We start from the raw sequence: 20,974 nt of genomic DNA on the forward strand, positions 1-20,974 counted from the left end.
GGCTATTCTTAGAGACACTGTCGGTTTAGGAATTCAAAGGGAGGCACTTTTCCTCTTCGAGGTCTCAAAAGATTTCCTGTATCCATATGTCCAGATAGAAAAGAAAAGCAACCTGAAATCTGCCTGCCAGCCTGCTCTCGCTTTTCTTCAGAATACATTGCAAGGCTGTGTGCAGAGAGAGACCCTTTTCAGGGGGCATTTCTGAAGGCACGTGAAGCAAATGAGTGCCACGCCATGCTGAGAACCAGGCAGGGTGCTCGGCATTCAAACGAACAATGTGACAGCACAAAGTACTGCAGATATCAGACACAAAGTCAGTGCTGGGGTCTCACTGATGAAAACTGACTTCTGGCCTTGCTTGTGAAAGGAGCTTGAAAATTCCCCATGATATTTCAGAAAACCCTGTTTTTAGTGTAGTAAACAGTATTTTGCAAGCTTACAACATTTCTTAGGCTAAGGTTTAGTCACTGCGGCTGCACTTCAGCCAGGTAAATTATCTAAGGAGAAATGAACGTGAGGGCCACGGCTCCTGGTGCAGCAATTGTGTGTCCTCAAGTCAAAGCCCGGCATGAGCAGCAGGCAGCAGGACGCTTTGGGGTGTCCGTCACCTTCTGGGCACAGAGGGAGGCAGCCACGCGTGGGCAAAGCAAGGCTCAAGGCGGGGGTCTACCCTGCACCCCCCACAGCCCACCAGCGTTCACCGACCTCAGCCTCCGCGAGGAGCCCCGTGGGAAGCGGGGCAGCCACAGCCACCGACTCCTTCCGCAGGGAGCTGGCCCAGAGAGCTCCCACGCTGCCACCGGCACATCGCCAGGGCTGGTGGTCCCAAGCCGGGTGCGATGGCCCAGTGTACGGCTGACACTGGCTGTGGGTGTCCCACGGCGCCGGCACCAGCCCTGCTCCTGCTGTCAGCGGTGCAGCTCAGGAGCTTGAGGGCAAGCGCTGGGGAATTTCTTTCCTAGGATGTGATGTTGATAAATGACCTGTAGGAGCCTTTAAAAAGTTTGTAATGCTCATATTGAGGACAAAATCAGTGATGCCCCAGGCCGTGAGTGTCGTTGCTGCATTTGTTTCAACATGGTGGGTTTGGGTTTTTTTTTTTGAATGACAGACTTAATCTTTTGCATGGTTGATTTCATGCTCTGCTCAAACACCTTGCCAGGAAAAATAATGTCCCTGTTCAGCTCAGTGTAAACAGGTAGTGCTGAGATTTTCTGACTCGTGTTAAGTACCTGTGGTAATTCAAGAATAAACCAGAGATGGGGCAGGAGGGCAGGTTACTCAGCAAATGCTGGAAAAGAAGTGGAGTCCCGTAATTTGCAGTCGGGAGACCGGGAATCCAATCTGAAATAGTACCATCTCAACTGTTTGGGCACAACTTCATGTTCCCAGGCTATGCAGGTTAATGCACAGCTGGAGAGCAAAAACTGTCATGCCTGCATAAATCTGAGAGTAAATAAAACCTGTTTCTGATCTATTTTTGGTTTATGCTTTGCAGAAGCCATGCCAGCACCATCACAGGTTATGGCAGGAGCCAGCAGACCCCTCCTGCTGACAAGTGCCCCAGGGGAGGCTCTGCCAGTGACACCAGTGATGGGGAGAGAGGGGATCGCTCTCCCCTGCTGCTGCCGCTGAGCCTCTGCCCCCAGCACCGCTGCTTTAGTTCACATGGCTGCACACGAGCACGAGGGCGAAGCCCGTGTCTCTGCACGTGCGTGGCTTGTCTCCTGTCCGCTTTCCCATGTGGCAGCCATCGGGAGACTCCCACCTGCCATGGCATGGCATGGGAGCGCCCCAGGGATGGAGCAGCCAGGCTGCTGAGGATGGCGATGCAGTGAGGAAGGCCTGCAGGCATCAGCCCTCAGCTCTGGCTTCTGTTGCTGGGGCTTTTTTATCTGCTAATCAACCAGGTATTATTCTCCCGTGAGTTCAATCCCGTGTCCCTGAGAGGGCTGCGTGGCACCCAGCAATAGGACAAAGTGGGTGATTACTTCTTGTGCTCTCAGAGATAAGAAAGAGCCCGTGAGAAGCATACCACCTCACTTAGAAAGGATGAAGCTATTCACAGGCTGAAGTTAAAAGAGTGTGAAGAAAGATAAGGAGCTAAAATGAGAATAAAATAAAGGTAGCAGACAGCACAGACAAGTAATCAACAGAAATTCATTAGTTTGTCAGGTACAGGCAATGGGAATGCAGTCAGGAGCCCAAAAGGTTGAATGCAATCGCTGGTACTGAACCAGAGCAAATGGAAATTAATTCTCCTTCCCTGCATTTCTTTGCGGAAAAGGGAACTGCTGCCCATCTGCTGTGAAACAGAGACCTGCATCAGTCCTCTGCTTGGACATGGCCCTGTCCAGTGTCCCGGCACCCAGGACCAAGCTCCGTGCCCTTATGAGGAGGCACGTGCCTGTTGCCACAGGGAGCCCCCTGCCCTGGCACTGTCGGACCCACCTGCAGAGCAGGCACAGCAGACGGACCCCGTCCAAGCTGGTCCATGGCAAATCCTCCTCCAGGGATACAGCACTCGCGTCGGTGTTCCAGCCAGGTAGGACAAAATTATGATAAATTAATTAAGTAATCACCTTGCCACATGGAGCTGGCCATGGGCAGGGTTGGTGGCAGTTGGCTCTGCTACGGTCGGAGGCATCTGCCTGAATGAGCACAGGGGCTGGCAGTCGGGGGTGGGCAAGCTGCAGGGAGAGCACCGGCTGATGAGCATCCCAACGTGCCGCAGCACCCAGCAGATCGCTCCGGCACATGCTCCCACTCCACTGCCTCCAAAGCAGCTGCTCTCTGCACCCCGCAGCAAAGCCCGTGCATTTTGTATCCATGGGGTAAGTGCTGCTAAACGGGGATGCTGAACTAAGTTTGCCCAAGCTGCCACCGTCACTTCACGTGACAGGCATGTGTGTACACACTCCTCAGCCAGCCAGCCTCCCTGCAAACCCACCCTTCTCCTCGTCTTCAACAAGAATCAGTGTGTTAATTACCCTGACAACACAGTGGAAGTGCTAGCAGGTGCAGCTATCACCATTATAAGCTGCCATTTAAGTGTGTTTTTATTTCTACAGTTTCTTGCCATTAAAAGCCCATAATTAAGATAATTAGAGCAAAGACATTTGCCTTGTAATCAGCATATATTTCAATAAGATATTTTAACTTGCAGGCTAAAGTTGTTAACTTATTATTTAAATAACGTTATATATATTGACAGTATGCTAGTGGTGCCAGGGAAGCATTTATAGATCCAACTCATTTAGAGAATTTATGATATTCATTTCTTTTTTAATCCCATTCAATTTGACGAACACACAGCAAACCTCCAGGAAATGACAGAGCAGATCCGCAGGTAAGCGGGGACTGAGCTGTGGGAGCTGAGCCATGCCACGGCGAAGTGCTGCATCACGCTGGCTGGGCTCACCCTGATAGGGGCCATTGGAAGGCTCTTTACAAAGGTACAGATCAGTCAAGGCACCGCAGTGATACCCTACAACATGAGCTTGGGTGGCCTCAAATCTCTCCAAAATGCTAGAGAGAGAAATTCTGGCTCTGGGAATTGATTTCTCACTTTACTGTGTCAGAGGCTGTTCAAAATAGCTGCTGTCAGCATCCCCGAGTTAATGTGCACTGGTGTGCCAGCGATGGAGCGGGAGGTGGGAAGGGGCTGGCTGCCCATCCTGCCCTTGCCTTCCCTTGCCGAAGGAGCAGGAGGATATCGCTGCATTTCCCACACGGCTCTCCATCCCTGTGCCCGAGGCCAGCCCTGCAGGCAGCTGCCCTCACCCTGCCTCCAGCCTCCTGCTTGCAAACCATCCTGCCTGAGCATGCCTCTGTCCCAGTGCACTGCACGGCAGGCTTTGCCACGCTCCTCCTCCAGACCCAGAAACTGCCTTTTTTCCCCAGCAGTGTCTTTGGGAAGGTTTTATTGCAGTGACATTGTCCCCGGGAAGGTTGGTGTAACCCGGGCAGTGGGTGTGTGGAGCCACCTGCCCAGGCTGCTGCCAGACAAGGGGAGAGACAGGGTCATCGATGTCCCCGTGTCAGCTGCTGGGTACCAAGTCTCCACTCCTGTTCACCTGACAGTGATGTATATGCACCTACCCTCAAAAGCTCTCTGCAGCTAGCAGCCCTTCATTTCCCACATCTAAAAATAGTCACAGGCATTATAAACAACCTTGCACAGAACATGACTTAAAACTTGTTTTTCATCCTATCTGTGTTCCTTGTGGGAATGAATGCTCTTATCTCCTCCTCTCTGTGCTTGGTTTACCACTGTGCAGGAGAGGAACACGAACAATATGGCACATCCAGCACCCAGCCTTGCATAAAGGAAAAGATCTATTTATTTATTTCTGCTTCTATGATGCTCCAAGTTTTTCAGGGGCCTCAAGATGAAGCAGCAGCTCAGCAGCCACCAGAGAATCGCTTGGAGCCTGTTACCTACCAGGTAGTAGCTTTCAAAAAATATCTGCTTACAGAGGACTTTGGCTTTTTCTCAAGAGCTCCTTCCAAATCCGAGGTCTGTCTGACAGTCTCCATGTTAATAAACACTTGCACATTAGCAGTTGTGAAGTTTTTATCTTCTGCTAAAAAGGTATGAATTATGCAGCAGGGAAGTACATGAGCTAGTGGTGTATAAATCGCTCAGCAGCACCAGCACCGGCTCGCCCGCAGGAACGCCACACAGAGCTGCAACGAGCCCCGGGGTGCTCCTGCCTCCCCAGCCCAGCTCCGGCTGCCTGCAAGTTGGCGCATGGGCTCCTGCTCCGGTTTGGTGCCTCCCAGTTCCCAGGCGCTGGCCTGTGAAGTCTGTGAGCATGTCTGGCTCTGCTCTGCCTTGGGAAGGGCACGGCTGCCCTGCGGCTCCGCACCGGTACAGAACGCAGGTGCTGCCGGGCGCTGGTCCTGCCCTTGCCGTGCCACCCGGCCTCGCCGCACCTGCTCGCAGGCTTCTCCCCGACCAGAGGTAAACCATGAAATCCAGAGTTGCACGGTTTTGCCGTAATGAGGCATTTTCTGTAATGCCTCGGATGCCTTCCTTCATCACTGCACATGAAAGCTCTCCAGTGATGGCTTCAAGCCTGGAAATAGGGTTTGTGTTTGAGGACTTGCCTGTGCACTGCTCGCTGGTGTGTTCCTGCAGGCGCTCACCCACGTGCTACAGCTATCGGCAGCGCTGCCTTCCCAACCTTACTTCTTAAATCACCTACTATTTTGGCTTTGTATAAAGCTCTCTGCAATAAGCTGAATATTGCAGCATAAAGGCTTCTTGTTTATTATTTGGCAGACAGTAGGATTCTGTTAGAAGTCCAGTTGCAAATGAGATGTGGGAAGCCTGGGCTCTTTGCAGAAGCCTTCCTCCCGAACAGATGAGACGGGAGTGGGGAGAAAGGACTCTGGCACCCCAAGGCACTGCCCTGGGGCCTGAGGGACGACCATTAATCAAATTAACTTCAGTAACATACAGGACTCTGCCACATTTCCCAGGTCCTGTTACGCTGCTCACACCCACACACCTCTCCTGCTTTGTGAACCCCATGTGTCCTGAAAGATTTGCTCGCTTTTTTTTCCTTCCTTCTTTTCACATACAGCCCCTAAACAGCCACCTGCTTGGCTGCTGCTCTGTGAGGGATTTTTACTTGTGTAATGTATATTTTTTCAGGCACCGTGAAGGTCTGGGGGTGACTGAGTTATTAATTGACACACTAAGTTTTCCACTTTTGTTATTAGAAGAGGTCATCCCATGAAATAATTCACAAGTGGAAGAGACGGTGAGGAAACTGCTTCTACAGAACAGCCCCAGCCACTGTCTCCAGGCTGCTGTGAGTGAAGGAGAGAGTTACAAATGAGCAACAGGTGAACAGTTTTACGAAGTTTTATTTTCTTCTAGCACCACTGTGGTCTATGAGCCATAACAGGCAGATCTTTGCGAAGCAGCTATAATAACTCATAAATATTTATGATGCTTATTCATCAGGCAGCAATGGTGCAGAAGCTGTAACACCTGACACGGTCTCGGTGTGCTGGGCTCGCGTCCCTGAGGCAGCCAGGACAGCTCTGTTACTTGTCCCGCATGGGGGACCCTCCTGCTTTCCTGCTCCTTGTCCTTTTTCCCACAGCTGCCGAGCATGCACGGGAGCAGCTGGAGTATGACCATGCATGTGATGCAAGAGCAAGCATGGGCTGGGCAGGAGGAATGTCCTGGGGACACCAGTGAGTCCCCAAATCGCTGCCCAAAGAAGGGTGGGGAGAGGAGCTACCCCTGGGGCGGGCTCCTCAAGCACTGCTGCCGACCTGGCTGATGGGCCAGGCTGTCGCTCCCAGTCTCCAGCCAAGGTGCTACAAGAGTAGGGCACTAGCTTTGTTGTATCCCAACAGGATCTGCAGCTTTCGTCTTGCTTCTGGTCCTGGTGAAACTCTGCCTTCAGCACCGAGGGAGGCCCTGCGCATGGACAGGTGTCAGCACTGCCTGGGTAAGGGGCGATGAGCAAGGTGTCGGTGCACCCAGGGGTGGGGGGCTCCCTTGTAAGGGCTTCTCAGAATGTGCTGTCTGCACCTGGGTGCCCTCTCAGCCCTGGTCCTTGCAGCTCCCACGCTGCTACAGAGCCTGGACTGTGCGTTGGTTACGCAGAGCGGTGGGGCTGCACGCGTCCTCCCATGTAAGAAAACGAGCCTTGAATCCGCACTGTCAGCTGAGGCTGAATTGTCTTTGTTGAAACGGCAACTGAGTAGCAGTTTGGAAGTGATGAGGATGTTTTGGTAATCAAATGAAATGAGTATTCAGTTAGAAAGGCACTTTAACGGTCTTTGAACCTTAAATTCACCAGTGTGCACATTGCACCCCTTTGCTGCTCTCCACAAGTGTGGTGTGGGCCAGCTTGCAAGGGCAGTTAGCTGAACAGCAAGGTCCTCTTCTGCCTCCTCTCATCTGAAGTCATTCCTGGGACCTGATGTCAGTGCCAGCAGCACTGCCTCACACTTCATGCGCTTTCCACACATGTTACTGTACATGCCTTCTGAGAGCCATGCCTTCAGCAGCGAAGAGCCTGGTCTGTTTTGGGGTGTCTGAAGCTCTCTCTCAGGGAGAGGCTCTGTCCCCGTCAGCCGGGTTGTCAGGTGATGGACAAGAGCTCTGCTCATCTTGTCTCCCACAAAACAAGCCGTTGCTGCCTGCCTGGCTGTCGTTGCCGATAGCCTGCCATCTCCCAGCCAGGAGCCTGCGCTCTGGGAAAACCCTACTGTGGTGTTTGCCTGTGCAAGCCAATCCTCTGAGCCAAATTCATGGCAGCAGGCAGCATTTGATGTGAACCTGCAGTTAATTACATGTTCTTTCTAAAAGTAATTGAGTAGCCTAAGTTCTGATCACTGTAATTGCATCCTAATGAATTTATGTGTCAACTTGCTACGTGCAACTTCGGTGTGTTCTGTAAATACCAAATTAAGTTAATCGCTCATTCTCCAGGCACCCGAAGCACAGCTCTGCAGCCAGCTTCACAAGCTGGGAAGGATGCAGAGCGGTCACCGGCTGTCCTTCTCCTCGGCAGCGCTCCAGCCCCGGGCCGGCACAGCTGCCTCGCCGAACGAACCCAGAGCAGGGGGATAAATGTGTGGGAAGCACTAACAGCACAACAGACTGCCCATTACAGACAGCTGTGCTGAGACGGCTTGCTGCAGGGTCGTCCTTGTCCCAAGCGCTCAGCCGAGCGGAGGGCTCGGTGCCACACCTGGCCAGGGACAGACCTGGGCTTTGCTGGTCAAGCAGCAGGACGCAGGCTCCAGTCCCAGCCCTGCGCTGGGCATGCTCTGCCACCTGCCCCGGCTGCTAACAGCCACCGGCTGCTAGAAGACGGTGCCGGTGCTCTCCTGGCACGTGGAAGGGGTTCCCTGGGCAGCCAGAGAACCAACTACAAACCCAGATATTAACCCAGCAAACAGAAATGTGTAATCCTACTGACTTTAATGAGAGTTACAAACAAAGAGTCCTTTAGTTCATTATTAATTGTTATGGCTGAGCAAGACCAGAATCCCTACCTGTGCTCCTTGAAGGAAAAAGCAGCTTTGACAAAAGTTACCAAAATGATGCCATGCTCCCATAACGGCTTTTTACAGAACATTACTTATTGTCATTTTTTTTCATGTTTGCTACCAAAATACCAACTACAGTTCCCCTACAAAAGCCGTGCAAGTTAGTTAACCTCATTAAATCCTAAAGGATTAGTCAGCTGTTCCTCAACCACAGAACAGTTAGGAAACATCTAAAGCTCAGAGTTATATGGCTTGGAAAGTGATTTTCTAATACGCTAACTTCAAAGGAATTTTCAAATCCTGCAGTGTAAGGGAGACAGACTAATGTTAATCCACTGGAGTGCTGCTTAATGGCCTGTTTAAATTTTGTCTGCATAGGTCTTTATAAGCAACTGAGCACGGAGGTTGCCTTGTGATAAGCAGGGGTTCAGCTTCACCTCCAGGCGCCGCATCCCCCTCGTACCACCCCACTCACCACACACGGACGTCCTCTTCCCCACGGACGGCAGCACGCGCAGGTACCAGGAGCCGTGTCGCTGTGGCCTCTCCCCACCCTGTGGCTTGTAGGCATGCACGGACACAGACCCACCTGGGGAGGGTCTCCCCCAGGCCCACTGGTGGGTGACAGGGAGCCTGTGCCAGGCCAGGGCCGGTCCCTGTTGTGGCTGCAGAGATGCTGGCTCACCGTCAGAGCAGACACGTGTCCCGCTTGGCGACGTCCACGCACTGCCAGGGACCGTGGGGAGCTGTGCCAGGGCAGGCAGGCGGGATTCCCTCCAGAGTGAGCACTGGGGAGCCCTGGCCTCGCTGCGGGAGGGGATTAATGCTGCAGGGCCAGGTCCTGCCTTATGGCTTCGCACCCCCATGCTGCAGCTGGACGTGCTGGGGAGCCACCTGCACCTCCCGAGCCCACCCCAATCCCCTGCGCCAGGGCCACTCCTACTGCTGCCCGTGCACCATACGGCATCAGGAACCCGTCATCACACAGGCTTCGTGGGGCCTGCCCTAACTCAAATAAATAATGCTATTAACTGTGAAGCAACGAAGGAATTAATACACTACATTTTGAGAACATGAAGCACCAAAACCCACAAATTAATTAAGCTTCACAGCCCCCCTGTGAGACGCAAAGGTAATTGCTATGTTCACGGTACATGTGGGAAAAGGAAGGGATTTGTTGTGGCAGCAGAGGCTCTGTAATGTAACGGCAGAAGCACATGTGGCACTTCAGCCCCAAAAGCCCCTCCTGCTTCACTTATGTCTCCTGGGGCTGACAGGGAGCTGGAGGAGCAGGGCTTGCGCTGGGACAGGGATCCCTGGCTCTGGTCCCATCCTGCTGCCTCTCCCTTCCTCTGCCCACCGTGCCAGGGCACTGGTCGTACTCTGCCAGGGCGCTCAGACACAGCACAGTGAATCCCAGGTTCCCTGCTCGTAAATGTTGGAGGATGTCAGCGTAATGGAGACAGCCAGCAGTGCCGTCAGTGAGCCAGACTGAATAATGTATTTCCTGGTGTGTTATCAGCTGAGAAACGCGTTAGTAATAAAAATACATGAGAAGAAGCAAGAGGACATGAATGTTTAATTGGATGAGGGCATCCTCTAGGATACCCAGATCTCTGTCACTGAGGCTGGCCTAGCATGAGCGGAGAGGAGGAGCACTCCTCCTTTCCAGCATGCAGCCCTTGCAGCATCTCCGAGGCACAGTTCTGCAGCCTTGCAGCGCCTGCACTGCCTGGCCAGTGTGCTCGTTGTCTTTGCACCTTTACTGGGCCCTTGACCTGCTTCTTTGCATGTCCTTGCTGTATCTTATCTCATTCACCTAAAAATGAAAGGCACCGTATCATGATCCAGAAACCAGTGAAAGACCCTGGTAGCTGGACCTGATGATCTCAAAGGTCTTTTCCAACCTAAATGATTCTATGATTCTATGATTCCCGACCCGTATGTTGGTAACAGATAGCGTCTGAGCCCACAGGGGCCATCTACCAGCAGGTCACTCTCTTTTTTTTTCTTTTCTTTCTTAGTGAAGCTGGTTTTGAGAGCTGACATTGAAAAATGGAGAACGTGTACTCCACCACACTGTCCTTCACGGAGAGGTCAAGCTGAGCTGTGGAAGCTGAGAATCAATATCTGTAAAATAGATCCATCAGCAAAGAAAGAAAAGTCCCAGCTTTCTGAGAGAGAAATTAATTTTGACATCTTAAGTATAAGTCGGAGGAAAGGCTGGTGCTGGAATGGTGATTTTTGGAGATTATTATATTGTCATTTTTCATTAATGACTCCAAAAGAAACTACCTCTAAATGATAATGGTGAAGTATAATGGCAAACCTATGAAGCTTCTATTATATGCCATTTATTTCAGAAGGGTCCTTTGTTTTTAGCCTGATAACAAAACCCCAGAAGCACTAATCAGGTTTTGGTTTAACAGTGACATGTATTGCTGTATAAACACTGCCAGGAAAAAAAAAGAATCTAGAAAATCTGTCTCACTGTGTTTAGAGCAATAATTTAAAAACTGAATTAAAATAGAACAGTAATTCCCAAATTATGGAAATCATAATGTAGCGGTACTATTTTTGTCTGGACGATACGACTGGGCATAGGCAGGAAGGGGGGAAAGAAAAATAATTTACAGGTTTCTCGCCAGTGCTCTTCAAGGAACAGTGACATTTGTAAAAGGCCTCTGAATCTGAGACTGCCTCTAAAAGGTGCTGAAAACCATGAGGAAACAGAGAAACCCAATCTAGGAAATGAACATGGTGCGGTGGAATGGCAGTTTGTTTCTCGGTTGGTGGGAGCTCAGCCGTTGCACCTCACAGCGAGGTTGCCACGGGGGGCATGGAAAATAAGGACACCTTCGCTTCCCGAGCTCGGGGAGGTCTGGGCAAGCTGCAGCAGCCGCTTACATCCCCACTCGGAGGGGCAGGAGGCAGCCAGGGCTGGCGTCCATGAGTGCTGCCGGCAGCACCCGCTTGGGCGCAAGATCCCCAAGCGCCCTGAAGTGTGGCGGTGAGCCGCTGCCCCCTCGCCGAGGGTCCTGTGTGGGGCAAGCACTCTCATGGCCAAACTGTGCCATCCATCCAGGGGGGCAGCCTGGGGAGGGCTTTGCCCGTGCAAGCCTTGGAGTCCCCTTTCCATCACCTCATGGTCTTGCCATTTGCTGAGGAGCAAAACAGAGGGGCCAGAAGGCTCTCTACAGACCTCCTCTGAACCATAGGTATATTTCTTGCCAAGTTCTTAATCTATAGCAGCGATACCTGGATAACCCCTCCCTTGAGGTGAAGTCTGTTCTGTCAGAGTGCGTTACTTGATTTCTTGTACTAAAATGTAAATTAATTTAAACGCACTTGCAAGGAGCTTATTTCAATATGAGCTGTAATTACTGCTTGGGCTGTAAAAAAAGCTTTCTTTAAAACTTCTATCAAAGTTATTTTGTGTTATTATTGCTTTCTGTGATGTGTCTGGATTTTCCAAACAGCAAATAATTCTGCACTTATCTTGGATCCTTTGATAGTATTTTTATGACAGATATACCGAGACTCTAACTACATTATTAACATTAAAAAAGGAAGAATGGGGACAGTCTTTTCTAAGTAAGTCTGTAAAAACCTTTGCATGCCATTGCTGCTGCTTAAATACTAATCATGGAAAGACAAGAAATGTATTAATCATATAGCTTTGTACAGTAATGTAACCAGATGTGAATTATCGTGTTGCCAGGAATAACGAATGCAGCCATCCTTCTTCAGCTGGGTGAGGTTTATTTGCTCAAATGAGGCTTTCTGAAATGTTAGTGCAGTTGGAAGAGATCCTCAAAGTGACAAAGCCAGCTACATCTACAATAGCAGCAAAACAAAAGGGCAGTTGTGTTAGTCTGAACTCACACTCTGGACACCGGGGAGCGAGCCCCTGGAGAAGGCTGATGCGCACGCTGCAGGTCACAGAGGTAGGCAACCAGTTCTTCTTCCAAATGCAGGAGGGGCGGGAGGGGAAGGAGACGTATTTTTCCAGTCCCAACACTCCACTTCTCCTTCATCCTGTTTTCTAGAAATAAAGAAAACTGTCAGTGTGTTGCTGAAGCTCAAACCCCCTCTCCCCCCAGCAGTTCCTCTTTCAGTGGGATGGGTGTAACTGGAGAGGGCAGGACAGCACCACGCCCTCCCTCACCAGTTCAAATCCAGTTCCCTTGCTGCGATAGAAATGGTTTGTCTCTGAAAGACAAGAGCAGGCTCTAGTATGGCCTGCAAGTGACTGTAGGACTCTTGGGGTCCTGGAAGGCAACAACTTACAGGAGTGGGCATCTGCTCTCAAGGAACTGGATTTTCCTTCTGCGCTCTCCAGGGAAGTTTGACTGCGTACAGGCGCAGAGTGCCTGTAGTGCTGCTCCACGGGCTTGGTCTGCTCCTCCTTCTTTCCCCAGCTGCTCAAGCAGCAGATACCTGGTTAGGCAAGAGAAAGTGACTGTGAAAAGGAGCAGGAATCAGAGAGGAGCTGGGGATTACATTTATCAGGCAGAGACTAGGATAGGCTTTTGGACCGCGTCAGCTATCCCAAATCCCTGTGAACGGGGCTATAAAACTTGACAAGGCTGCTACAGATATTTCAGATCCTATTGAAGATGTAAAACCACTGACAGAGCTGAACCGCTTACAGATGCTAACTCGGCTGCTGGTAAAGTAGGTTGACACCAGGGAGAAGGTTCAAGCAAGGGATTTTAGCGAGTGATGATCAGAAACACACCCAAATGGAGAGAAATAGCTGAAATGATGAACAGGGTAAACCATCATCAAACCAATAGCTTCTGCTGCTTGTGATAAATGGTCTAAATAGCACACCAAAAGCAGTAGCTCACACTGTGGTTGAATTAGATTTGGTTTAAAAGGAAACATTTGCAACATGTAATTCTGTTCCTATGAGTGATTATGGATTCATAGACAAAAAGCTCTCCCTCCAGTGTGCAAGCAGACAAACAAAAAAGCTTAGCTTGAAAGAGCAAGAAATCAATCCTTTTTCTCAATTCCTGAGTTGTCTGGTTCAAGTCAAAAGGTACTTCCTGAGCTGGCAGTAGCCTCAACAATACAGCGTACAGCAGTGCTGGAAGGAGTCAAGATTTGCCTCAATAAAGCCAGCATGAGCAGACTTTGGAAGTGGTCAGATCTGAGGGCACACGCTGCAAACCGCCTGGTCTTTGCCAGTCAGTCCTGTACGTGGAGGAGAGCTGGCCTGTGACAACCATGAGCGAGGGCTGCATCCAGCTGCTTCTGCTGTAACAGAGCACGGGCCAATGATAAAAGCCTTGTGGCTACTTGTGAAATGGTCCCAGTGCCTCAGTATGGCAAAGGGGGGACATCCCTCAGTGATGCAGAAGGGAGAGCACCAAATGATGGGACCAGCAGAGGTCGGGTCAGCAATAAGAGCTGGGATATGCATTTATTTCCTGAGTGTGCCCTGACTGCAAATACCCAGATGAATTTATGAGCAATCTGCCACTGCCGCTCCCTTGGTCATGTTGTGCTTGCATCCTTAGTCTCCAGCCCCTCAGTCCTGCTTGTCTCCCCATGCCACGTCAGAGCATCCCACTGGTTTTCTCCAGCCTTGATTTTTCTGCAAAGCACTAAACTTTAGATCTAGACTTAAACGCTCCATTACTGCTTTTAGGCTCTCAATCCAAAATGTAGACTTCAAACCCATGCTTAGCTGTGATTCTGTATGACTCCGTGACTCTCAGTTCACTGTTTGACTGGGCATTTATCCTCACTTTGCATTCATCCACATCTGCAGTGCTTGATCACATTGCATTGCAGATGTTTCCTGTGTGCCCCAGAGCAAGAGGCTGAGGGGTATTTGCATAGGCTGCTTCTTTATTCACTTTGACAAGTCCTCTTAGTTCGTCTTGTTAACTCTTACACAGAAAGCTACAGCAGCAAGGAACCGCACAGGCAGCAGGCGTATGTGGAGCAATCTCTGTAGTTATTATTTTTTTATTATTATTATGGAAGTTTTGACTCTTGAGGGTGAGCTGCACGGGAGAAAGCAAAGTAGATGAAAAGTGCTTGAGAACATATTACTGTGTGCTCTGTACGTATCTGTGTTACACCTGTTGATGGAAATTATTTCTACTCTTTCAGCAGTGCTTTGTTTGTTGTTCTCTTCCCACCACCACCCCCCCTTTTTTTTTTTGTCAGCTTGAGGATAACTAAACACTGCTGTCATTGTGCAAAGCAAGTACAACACAGCTCAGTTGTCCAAGCTTTTAACCTGATGGCAGATGCTTGCATCAAGCAGGCAAATCGTTTGGTGTCTTTTTTTTTTTTTTTTTTTTTTTTTTTTGTGGTCTCCATTGCAGATATTTGTCTATACACAGCCTCCTTCTGTGGAGGTTTCTATCATTTTATGAGCATTAGTTTAAGGGAATTTATGGTGTTTCAGGTATGAAATATTGCTGAATGTGCATCCGGGAAGTTGAGGCATACAGAGGATCTGACTTGAATTAATTTCCTGTAAAATCTTGGTCAAAACATAGTAAATTCCCAGACCAACGCTCCTGCTGTTTGAAAATTTTGTGTGATTATTTATGAGACATTCAAGGTCTATCGTATGTAATGATCACTAGTTAATATCTGCCCTGCATTGCTCAAGGGTGGTTTTTTATTTGTGGAAGCGGGGAGAGAGAGGAGAGAAGGACATAATGCTGCATGAATGCCATTCTTGCTGGTATTGCCTTTTGTTTGCAGGCCATGGCAATGTGTGTATCAAATACAGGCAGATTTATGGAGCAACTTTGTATTGGCGAAGCATTTGTTCATCCTGGTCTATCTGGGGCTGATACATTTTCTGTTCCCAGGTGAGGAGTCCAGACACCAGGGATGAGCCAGCCCAGGCTGACACAGATCACTGTTAAGACTTGAGTTTATTCTCTAAGCTTTTTTGGAGCTGGACAAAATTCCCTGGTAAGATCTGCTTGCATGGCAGCTTTTGCTCTTGTACAAGTTAATTTATGACATGTTTAAAAGTTTGCCTTCAGATAACTGTATCTTAGGGTCACACAGTTTTCAAATAGACAGTCCTGGATGTGTCTGTCCACAGGACAGCAGGTGTCTGGCTTTGAAGCACTCTTACCCAACTGTGATTTGTTTATGCTTCCTTAGAGGCAGGTAGCTTGCTAAATAATTTGTTACTTGGTGTTTGAGACGAGTGCTTCTGTTAGGAACACTGTGCCCACTGCTCCTCCCTGGAAACTATTTTTGTTTTCAGTTAACACGGTGCAGTCAACCATCACTGCTGGTTGACTCCCAAAAGCTTTAACAGCATTGTAGTCAGGTAGTATTGCTGTGAGACAGTCGGAGCTGCTGTGTGCCCAGCTGCTGGGCAAACAGAAAATAACACACTTCTACACATATAAATGTCTGCACATTGCTTTGTACTGGTGCAACTTGCTTCCATTTCATCCTCGCTGAGGATGGAATTGCTGTTTTGTGTGTGTATGTGTTGTGTATTTGCCGCTGCCTGGGTCTCTTCCCTTTAAGCACAGGACTGAGGCGCTGCATGTAGCACAGACAGTTGCACTGCTAGTGTTGGGCACTAGAAGGACTTTGGAGGAGTCAAAATGTAACACCACAATTCCTTTTCTGTCCTCTCTGAGAATGTGTGTCTTCAAGCTCTAATTAAACAGCACTCTGACATGTTTTTGCTGTTTTGATTGCCTTTGAACTTTGGCAGTGTGATAAACAAACTTTGCTTCCCTGCCTGCTAAGAAGCTGCACTGCCTGGAAGCAGTTTATTTCCTTAGTTCTGATGTGGCAGAGTTCAGCGCCCTGTTTTCATGGCATCTGTACATGTGCTGATGCCAACAACAAGAGAGGGATGGCAGCTGCCGTGGCAGGTGATGAACTGGAGACACTGGAGCACTGATGTCTCTTTGATGGCCCCTTTTAGCTCACTGAGATTTCAAATGCTAGTGCTCAGTAAACACACAATTCTTCACACCTTGGTGGGCTGGGGCTGGTGACAGTACAGAGCACGTTCCTTCTGATCACTGGAGGTGGTTGCAGACACTTCATGTGTCTATGAGCTGCAATGCGTACTTGCAAAGGAGAAAGGAAAGCAGGACGAACATACTTGTCATCATGTGGCATAAATGAGAATTAGAACTGTTGGTTCCCAAGCAGTTTGCTCATGTTTCAAAGTTTGCTCATGACAGAGAAATAAAGGAGGTCCTGTGGGGTGAGGTGTGCTGCGTGGTGTGGGCTACCCCAAAACAGCATGGTGGCAGGGGGGCTGCCCCGATCTCCAGCAGTGCCCACTCCTGAAAGGTGCAGTGACCAGCAGAGGTGAGAGCGGGGAGCCCAGGACAGGGCCTCGGGGAGCCCTGCGGGCTGCGGCTGCCACTGGAGGGAGGCTTCGCCCATCTCCTGGGTCTGCACACGGTGCCAGTGCATCTGCACCCAGGGTGCTGAAGAGGAGACAGCGGATTAGAAAAACGATACTGAAAAAGTAAATACATTCAACAATGCCATTGACTCTCTCAGCATACAATAAGACTGAAAGGTAAACATGCAGCTCCAGAAGAAGATTATCGTCCATACGATGTACAACCAGCCTGCATAACTTCCCAGCACTGTGGAGGTGGGGAGCTTCATAAAATGTGCAGAGGATTAGGCAGCTTTTTTTGGCTTTCAAGTTTATATTGAAGCATATTGTTAAAGACAACAGGACTTTCACTGAAAGAACAGCAGCTTTGTGACTTGCTTTTGTTATTAGCGAGTGTGTCGAGCTCAGCATTTCTGGAGCTGTCCCTTGTTTCAGGTCTGTGAACACAGTGGGGATCTCACACCAACGTTTGAAAGTCTCAGCCAGTGAAAAGACTGAGCTGCGTTTTCATAAGATAATGGGCGGACGAGCCTTCTGTTGAAGGGGATGGATCAACTGCTGGCCCTGGAGCCAAAAGGATGCTTGTCTTCTTGAGATGTCCACATTGTCTACATACAGTTGCATGTGTTCTCTGTAACGCCTGGCACAGGCCACTGTCAGTGGCTCATAAATTATGGATCATGCCTGGTGTCACAATTCCTGTGCAAAATATTGAAGATTGGTTTTAAATCATGTGACAGTGTCCCTTTTAATGTCCCGATTACGAGCACCACAATGCTTTCAGCCTTCTTGCTTCCATTCTGCAAGTGTGAATGCAAATTTATCACTGGCAGTTTTTTCCACACCTGTTGGCAGACAGCCCCATGTACCTCGAACAGCACCGAACACAATGAGCTAAACCTGCGCTGGCTGCAACTCCGTTAGTGCCGGAGATGTAAGGGGGAGCATACACCTCGGATGTATGGGGAGCATTTGGGTAATGTCCCCAGACAAGTTTAGATTACATTGTTTTACCCCATCAAGCACAGCTTTACTATAAGATTGGCGTTCTTCTATCTTCTTTGGAAACATTCTTGCTTTTTTGGTAATAGCTGCTATGGAAGTCAGGGGTCCTCAAACTTTTTAACCAGGGGGCCGGCGGGTGGATGAAGTGGCAGGCAGCCATCTGCGGCTGCTTGGTTTCCCCCCCACAACCCCTGGCGGGGGTGGGGGTGCCGGGGTCTGTAAGTACCAGGGGCCGGATTGAAGACCCTGGGGGGCCATATCCGGCCCACGGGCTGTAGTTTGAGGACCCCTGATGTAAGTCATAGACTAAGAGGCCTTAAAGGTAGAGGGGTCTCTGAGAACTGGAAAATATCTAGTAGCAGAAGCTACAGGTATTTGTAAGGTGCAGGTTTCTTCGTGGTTTCTTTACTACACAGAAATTAACCACTTGTTGCTGTTTACCATTGCAAAACATTGTGTTGAAATGTGATAGTTTTAAGGGGCTCTCTTGTGCAAACTGAGGTGAGCACAGGAACACAGCAGTGGAAACAAAAATCTATTGTTTTACAACTCAGCAAACATTCTTGGGACTCTGAAGATACGGCTTTTTCATTTCGGCCTATGCTAAGGAAAGTATTTGAGTTATGCAAAGTCACACCTCTCTATTTGCAAACAATGGCAATGCTACACCTTTTCAGGACTCCGGTTTTAATGCAGCCCCACTGCTTGGTAAGGACCTCAACCCCCGGGGCACAGCTGGAGCCTTCAAGACACTCCTAAAACACAGTAGATGTCAAAAAAGATCTGTAGTGGGAATTCAGCCTCTGGGTGAGAGAAAAACAATTTAAAATGACTGGGCAGAGAAATCTGCAATTTGAACCATAAAGGTTTCAAAGGATTGATTTTCAGCTTTTACAGTGGTGATGTTGATTTTGAATGAACTTTCCTGTGGTTAGCAGTTTTTAGTGTTTCATTTGTTAAACTGCTGTGCTATGCTCCCAAATGCAAATGCTGTGATTTTCATAGCGCGTACCTGGTGTGCAATCTGTACCTGGCATGAGCTAATTGCTACACTGACATCTTTGATACACAGCTAAATAAAAAGCTCATGTGGAGAGCAAACACGCTGGATTTGTATTTTCCAATTGCAAAAACACCTTCATGGGTATATCTGAATTACAGCCATCACTTTCACCTCTGCTTTGGCCTGGCGCGCTCAAGCTGGCTTTGAACCAACTGGCCCCAGCGACGGCAGCCATGCGGAGAGTGGCGTTCTGCGCCGCTCCGGTTGTGCTGGCAGTAAACGCAAAAAGGAAAGGCAGCAAAAAGGGAAAGTAGCTGGAAGAGAGGTGCGCGCACAGCCCACTTCAGCACCGAGTGAAGGCTATGCAGGGAGCTGTGGGCAGCATGGCGCAGGGACGGCGGCCCTCTCTGCAGCGGGGTTTCGCCAAACTGCTGCCACCGCACGGCCTGGCTGGGAGAGGTGGGCCTGGCCGGGGGGAGCCTGGCCCTGGCCGGGGGGAGCCTGGCCCTGGCCGAGGGGAGCTCCTGGCCGGGGGGAGCCTGCCCGAGGGCAGAGCCTGCCTGAGGCGGGCGCTGACTGGGGGCTCCTGGCTGAGGGGGCACTGGCTGACGGGAGATCCTGCCCGAGGGGGGCTCCCGGCTGCGGCGAGACCCCGGCCGCGGCGGGCCCCGCCTGCGGGGCTGCTCCCGGCCAAGAGGGCCACACCCAGCCGGCGGCGCGGGGCCGGAGCGCCCAGCAGGGCCGGGGGCAGCCGAGGCCCTGCCCGGCCGTAGCGCCGGAGCCCGGGGCCGGCCGCCGCGCTGCCCGTGACGGCACTAGCCACGCCCCGGGGGCCGGCGGCAGGGGGGGCGTGGCCAGCGCGGCCGGTAGGGCGCGGCGGGGGCGTGGCGGGGCCGGGGGCGCGCGCCGGGGCCGGGGCCGGGGGCGCGCGCGGCGGGGCGGGGCAGCGGCGGGGCCGGGCGGGCGGGGCGGCGCCGCGGCGGGGCGGCAGTCGGGCGGCAGCCGCGGCCGGGGCGGGAGCGGCGGCGGCGGCGGCGCGGGGCGGGCAGCGGCGCCCCGTGGTGCGGCATGTCCAAGACGCTGCGGAAGAAGCGGCACTGGCTGAGCAAGGTGCAGGAGTGCGTGGTCTCCTGGGGCGGCCCGGCGGGCCCCGACCCCGACCTCCTGCGCGGCGGCGCCGAGCGCGGCGAGTTCCCCTACCTGGCGGGCCGCCTGCTGCCGGGCGGCGAGGGCGCGCCGGGCCCCGCGCTGCTCTCGGGCAAGGCGCCGGCGCCGGGCGACGTGCTGCTGGAGGTGAACGGCACCCCCGTCAGCGGCCTCACGCACCGCGACACGCTGGCCGTCGTGCGGCACTTCAGGGAGCCCGTGCGCCTCAAGACCGTGCGCCCAGGTGAGCCGGGCGCCGCAGGCCGCGCCGCGCCCGCCGGACCCGCGGCCCGCCCCGCCGCTGCCCGCGCCGCCGCCGAGCCGGCCGCGGGTAGGCCCAGCCGCGCCGGCGCCCTGCGGGGCGGCGGGAGGGCCGCGGCGGGGTGTGGGAGCGCTCGTCCGGTGGCGGCGGGGCGCGGGGGGCGGCTGCCGGGCTGGGAAAGTTTCCCGCGCCGCGGGCGGTCGCCTCCGCCGAACGGGGCGACCGGCGGGGAGCGGGAGGGGTGGCCTCGCCGCCGCGTGGGGCTGCGCGGGGCCCCGGCGGCGCGGCCCTGCCCCGGGGCGGCGCTCGCTCCCCCGGCCCGTCGGGGACCGCCGGCTTTAGGCAGCGGGTGGCCGTCGCGGGCCGCCGGCTCGGTCCCGGTGCCGGGGCGCGCCTGTCGCCGCGGGGGAGGGCCCGGTGCCCAGCCGCTGCCGCCCGCCTCGCCCCGCGCCGTGCCGGCCGGCTCCGGAACCCGAGCGCTTCCCGGGGCTCCCGCTGTCGCGCCGCCGTGCTTGGCGTGTGGCGGGGCGGCTGTGCCCTCCCGGGGCCGAGCAGGGGCTCCGGGGGCTGCCGGGGGTCCCTACCCACCGCCGTGCTGGTGTGCGCGGCAGCCGGTGCTGGCGCCTGGGCACCGGCCGTCCCGGCTCGGCAGCGGGAGGAGGCGGTGCCCCGGGGTTCCGTGACCCGCTCGGAGCCGGGCGGGCGCTGGGTGCTCGGGACCGCGGAGGCGGGAGCGTGGCTGGCGACGTGCCGTCACTGTGCCCTGTTTGGTTACTGACTTGCCAAAGACAAACACCGAGGACAAACTCTGGGCGCTCTTTTTCCGTACATTTAGATTAATTTGCAGTGCCCTTTAATTAACTAACGATACCAGATCCTTGCGGTAAAATCTATTTCATCAACGTGCCTGTCAGATGTCAAGTTAATGCTGAATAGTGGTACCTGCAGTCACATGAGCCGATGATTCAGTGTAATGAGCTTCAGATTTACCGCTTTCCTGGTCAGACGGTCCAGTGCAAGCGTGATGCGTTACAGAGAAACTGTCTCCGGTGGAACCGTTTTTATCTGAATCCCAACTGACAGCAGTATTTCTGATGCGATTTCTAACGCAGTTTCTTTGTTTGACACCTGTCTTGTGCTTCTTTCGTAACTGCTGGGTTGC

General features: G+C 52.2%; 1 protein-coding gene across 4 annotated transcripts in view; it reads left to right on the top strand.

Annotated features, from left to right (window-relative positions):
- The first annotated feature begins 304 nt into the window (after nucleotides 1-304).
- The window catches only part of MAGI3 (membrane associated guanylate kinase, WW and PDZ domain containing 3), a 92,780-nt gene continuing 72,110 nt past the window's right edge, over nucleotides 305-20,974 (top strand). The window contains exon 1 of one of the 4 annotated variants that reach the window (XM_080367803.1): nucleotides 305-19,794. In XM_080367803.1, the coding sequence (XP_080223929.1) occupies nucleotides 19,473-19,794 (322 nt within the window). In that variant the 5' untranslated portion in view covers nucleotides 305-19,472. The remainder of the gene's footprint in view (nucleotides 19,795-20,974) is intronic. The other 3 variants (XM_080367804.1, XM_080367801.1, XM_080367802.1) reach the window with 3 other exon arrangements.

This window comes from Falco punctatus (genome assembly GCF_963210335.1).
Source record: "Falco punctatus genome assembly, chromosome: 17".
NCBI lineage: Eukaryota > Metazoa > Chordata > Aves > Falconiformes > Falconidae > Falco > Falco punctatus.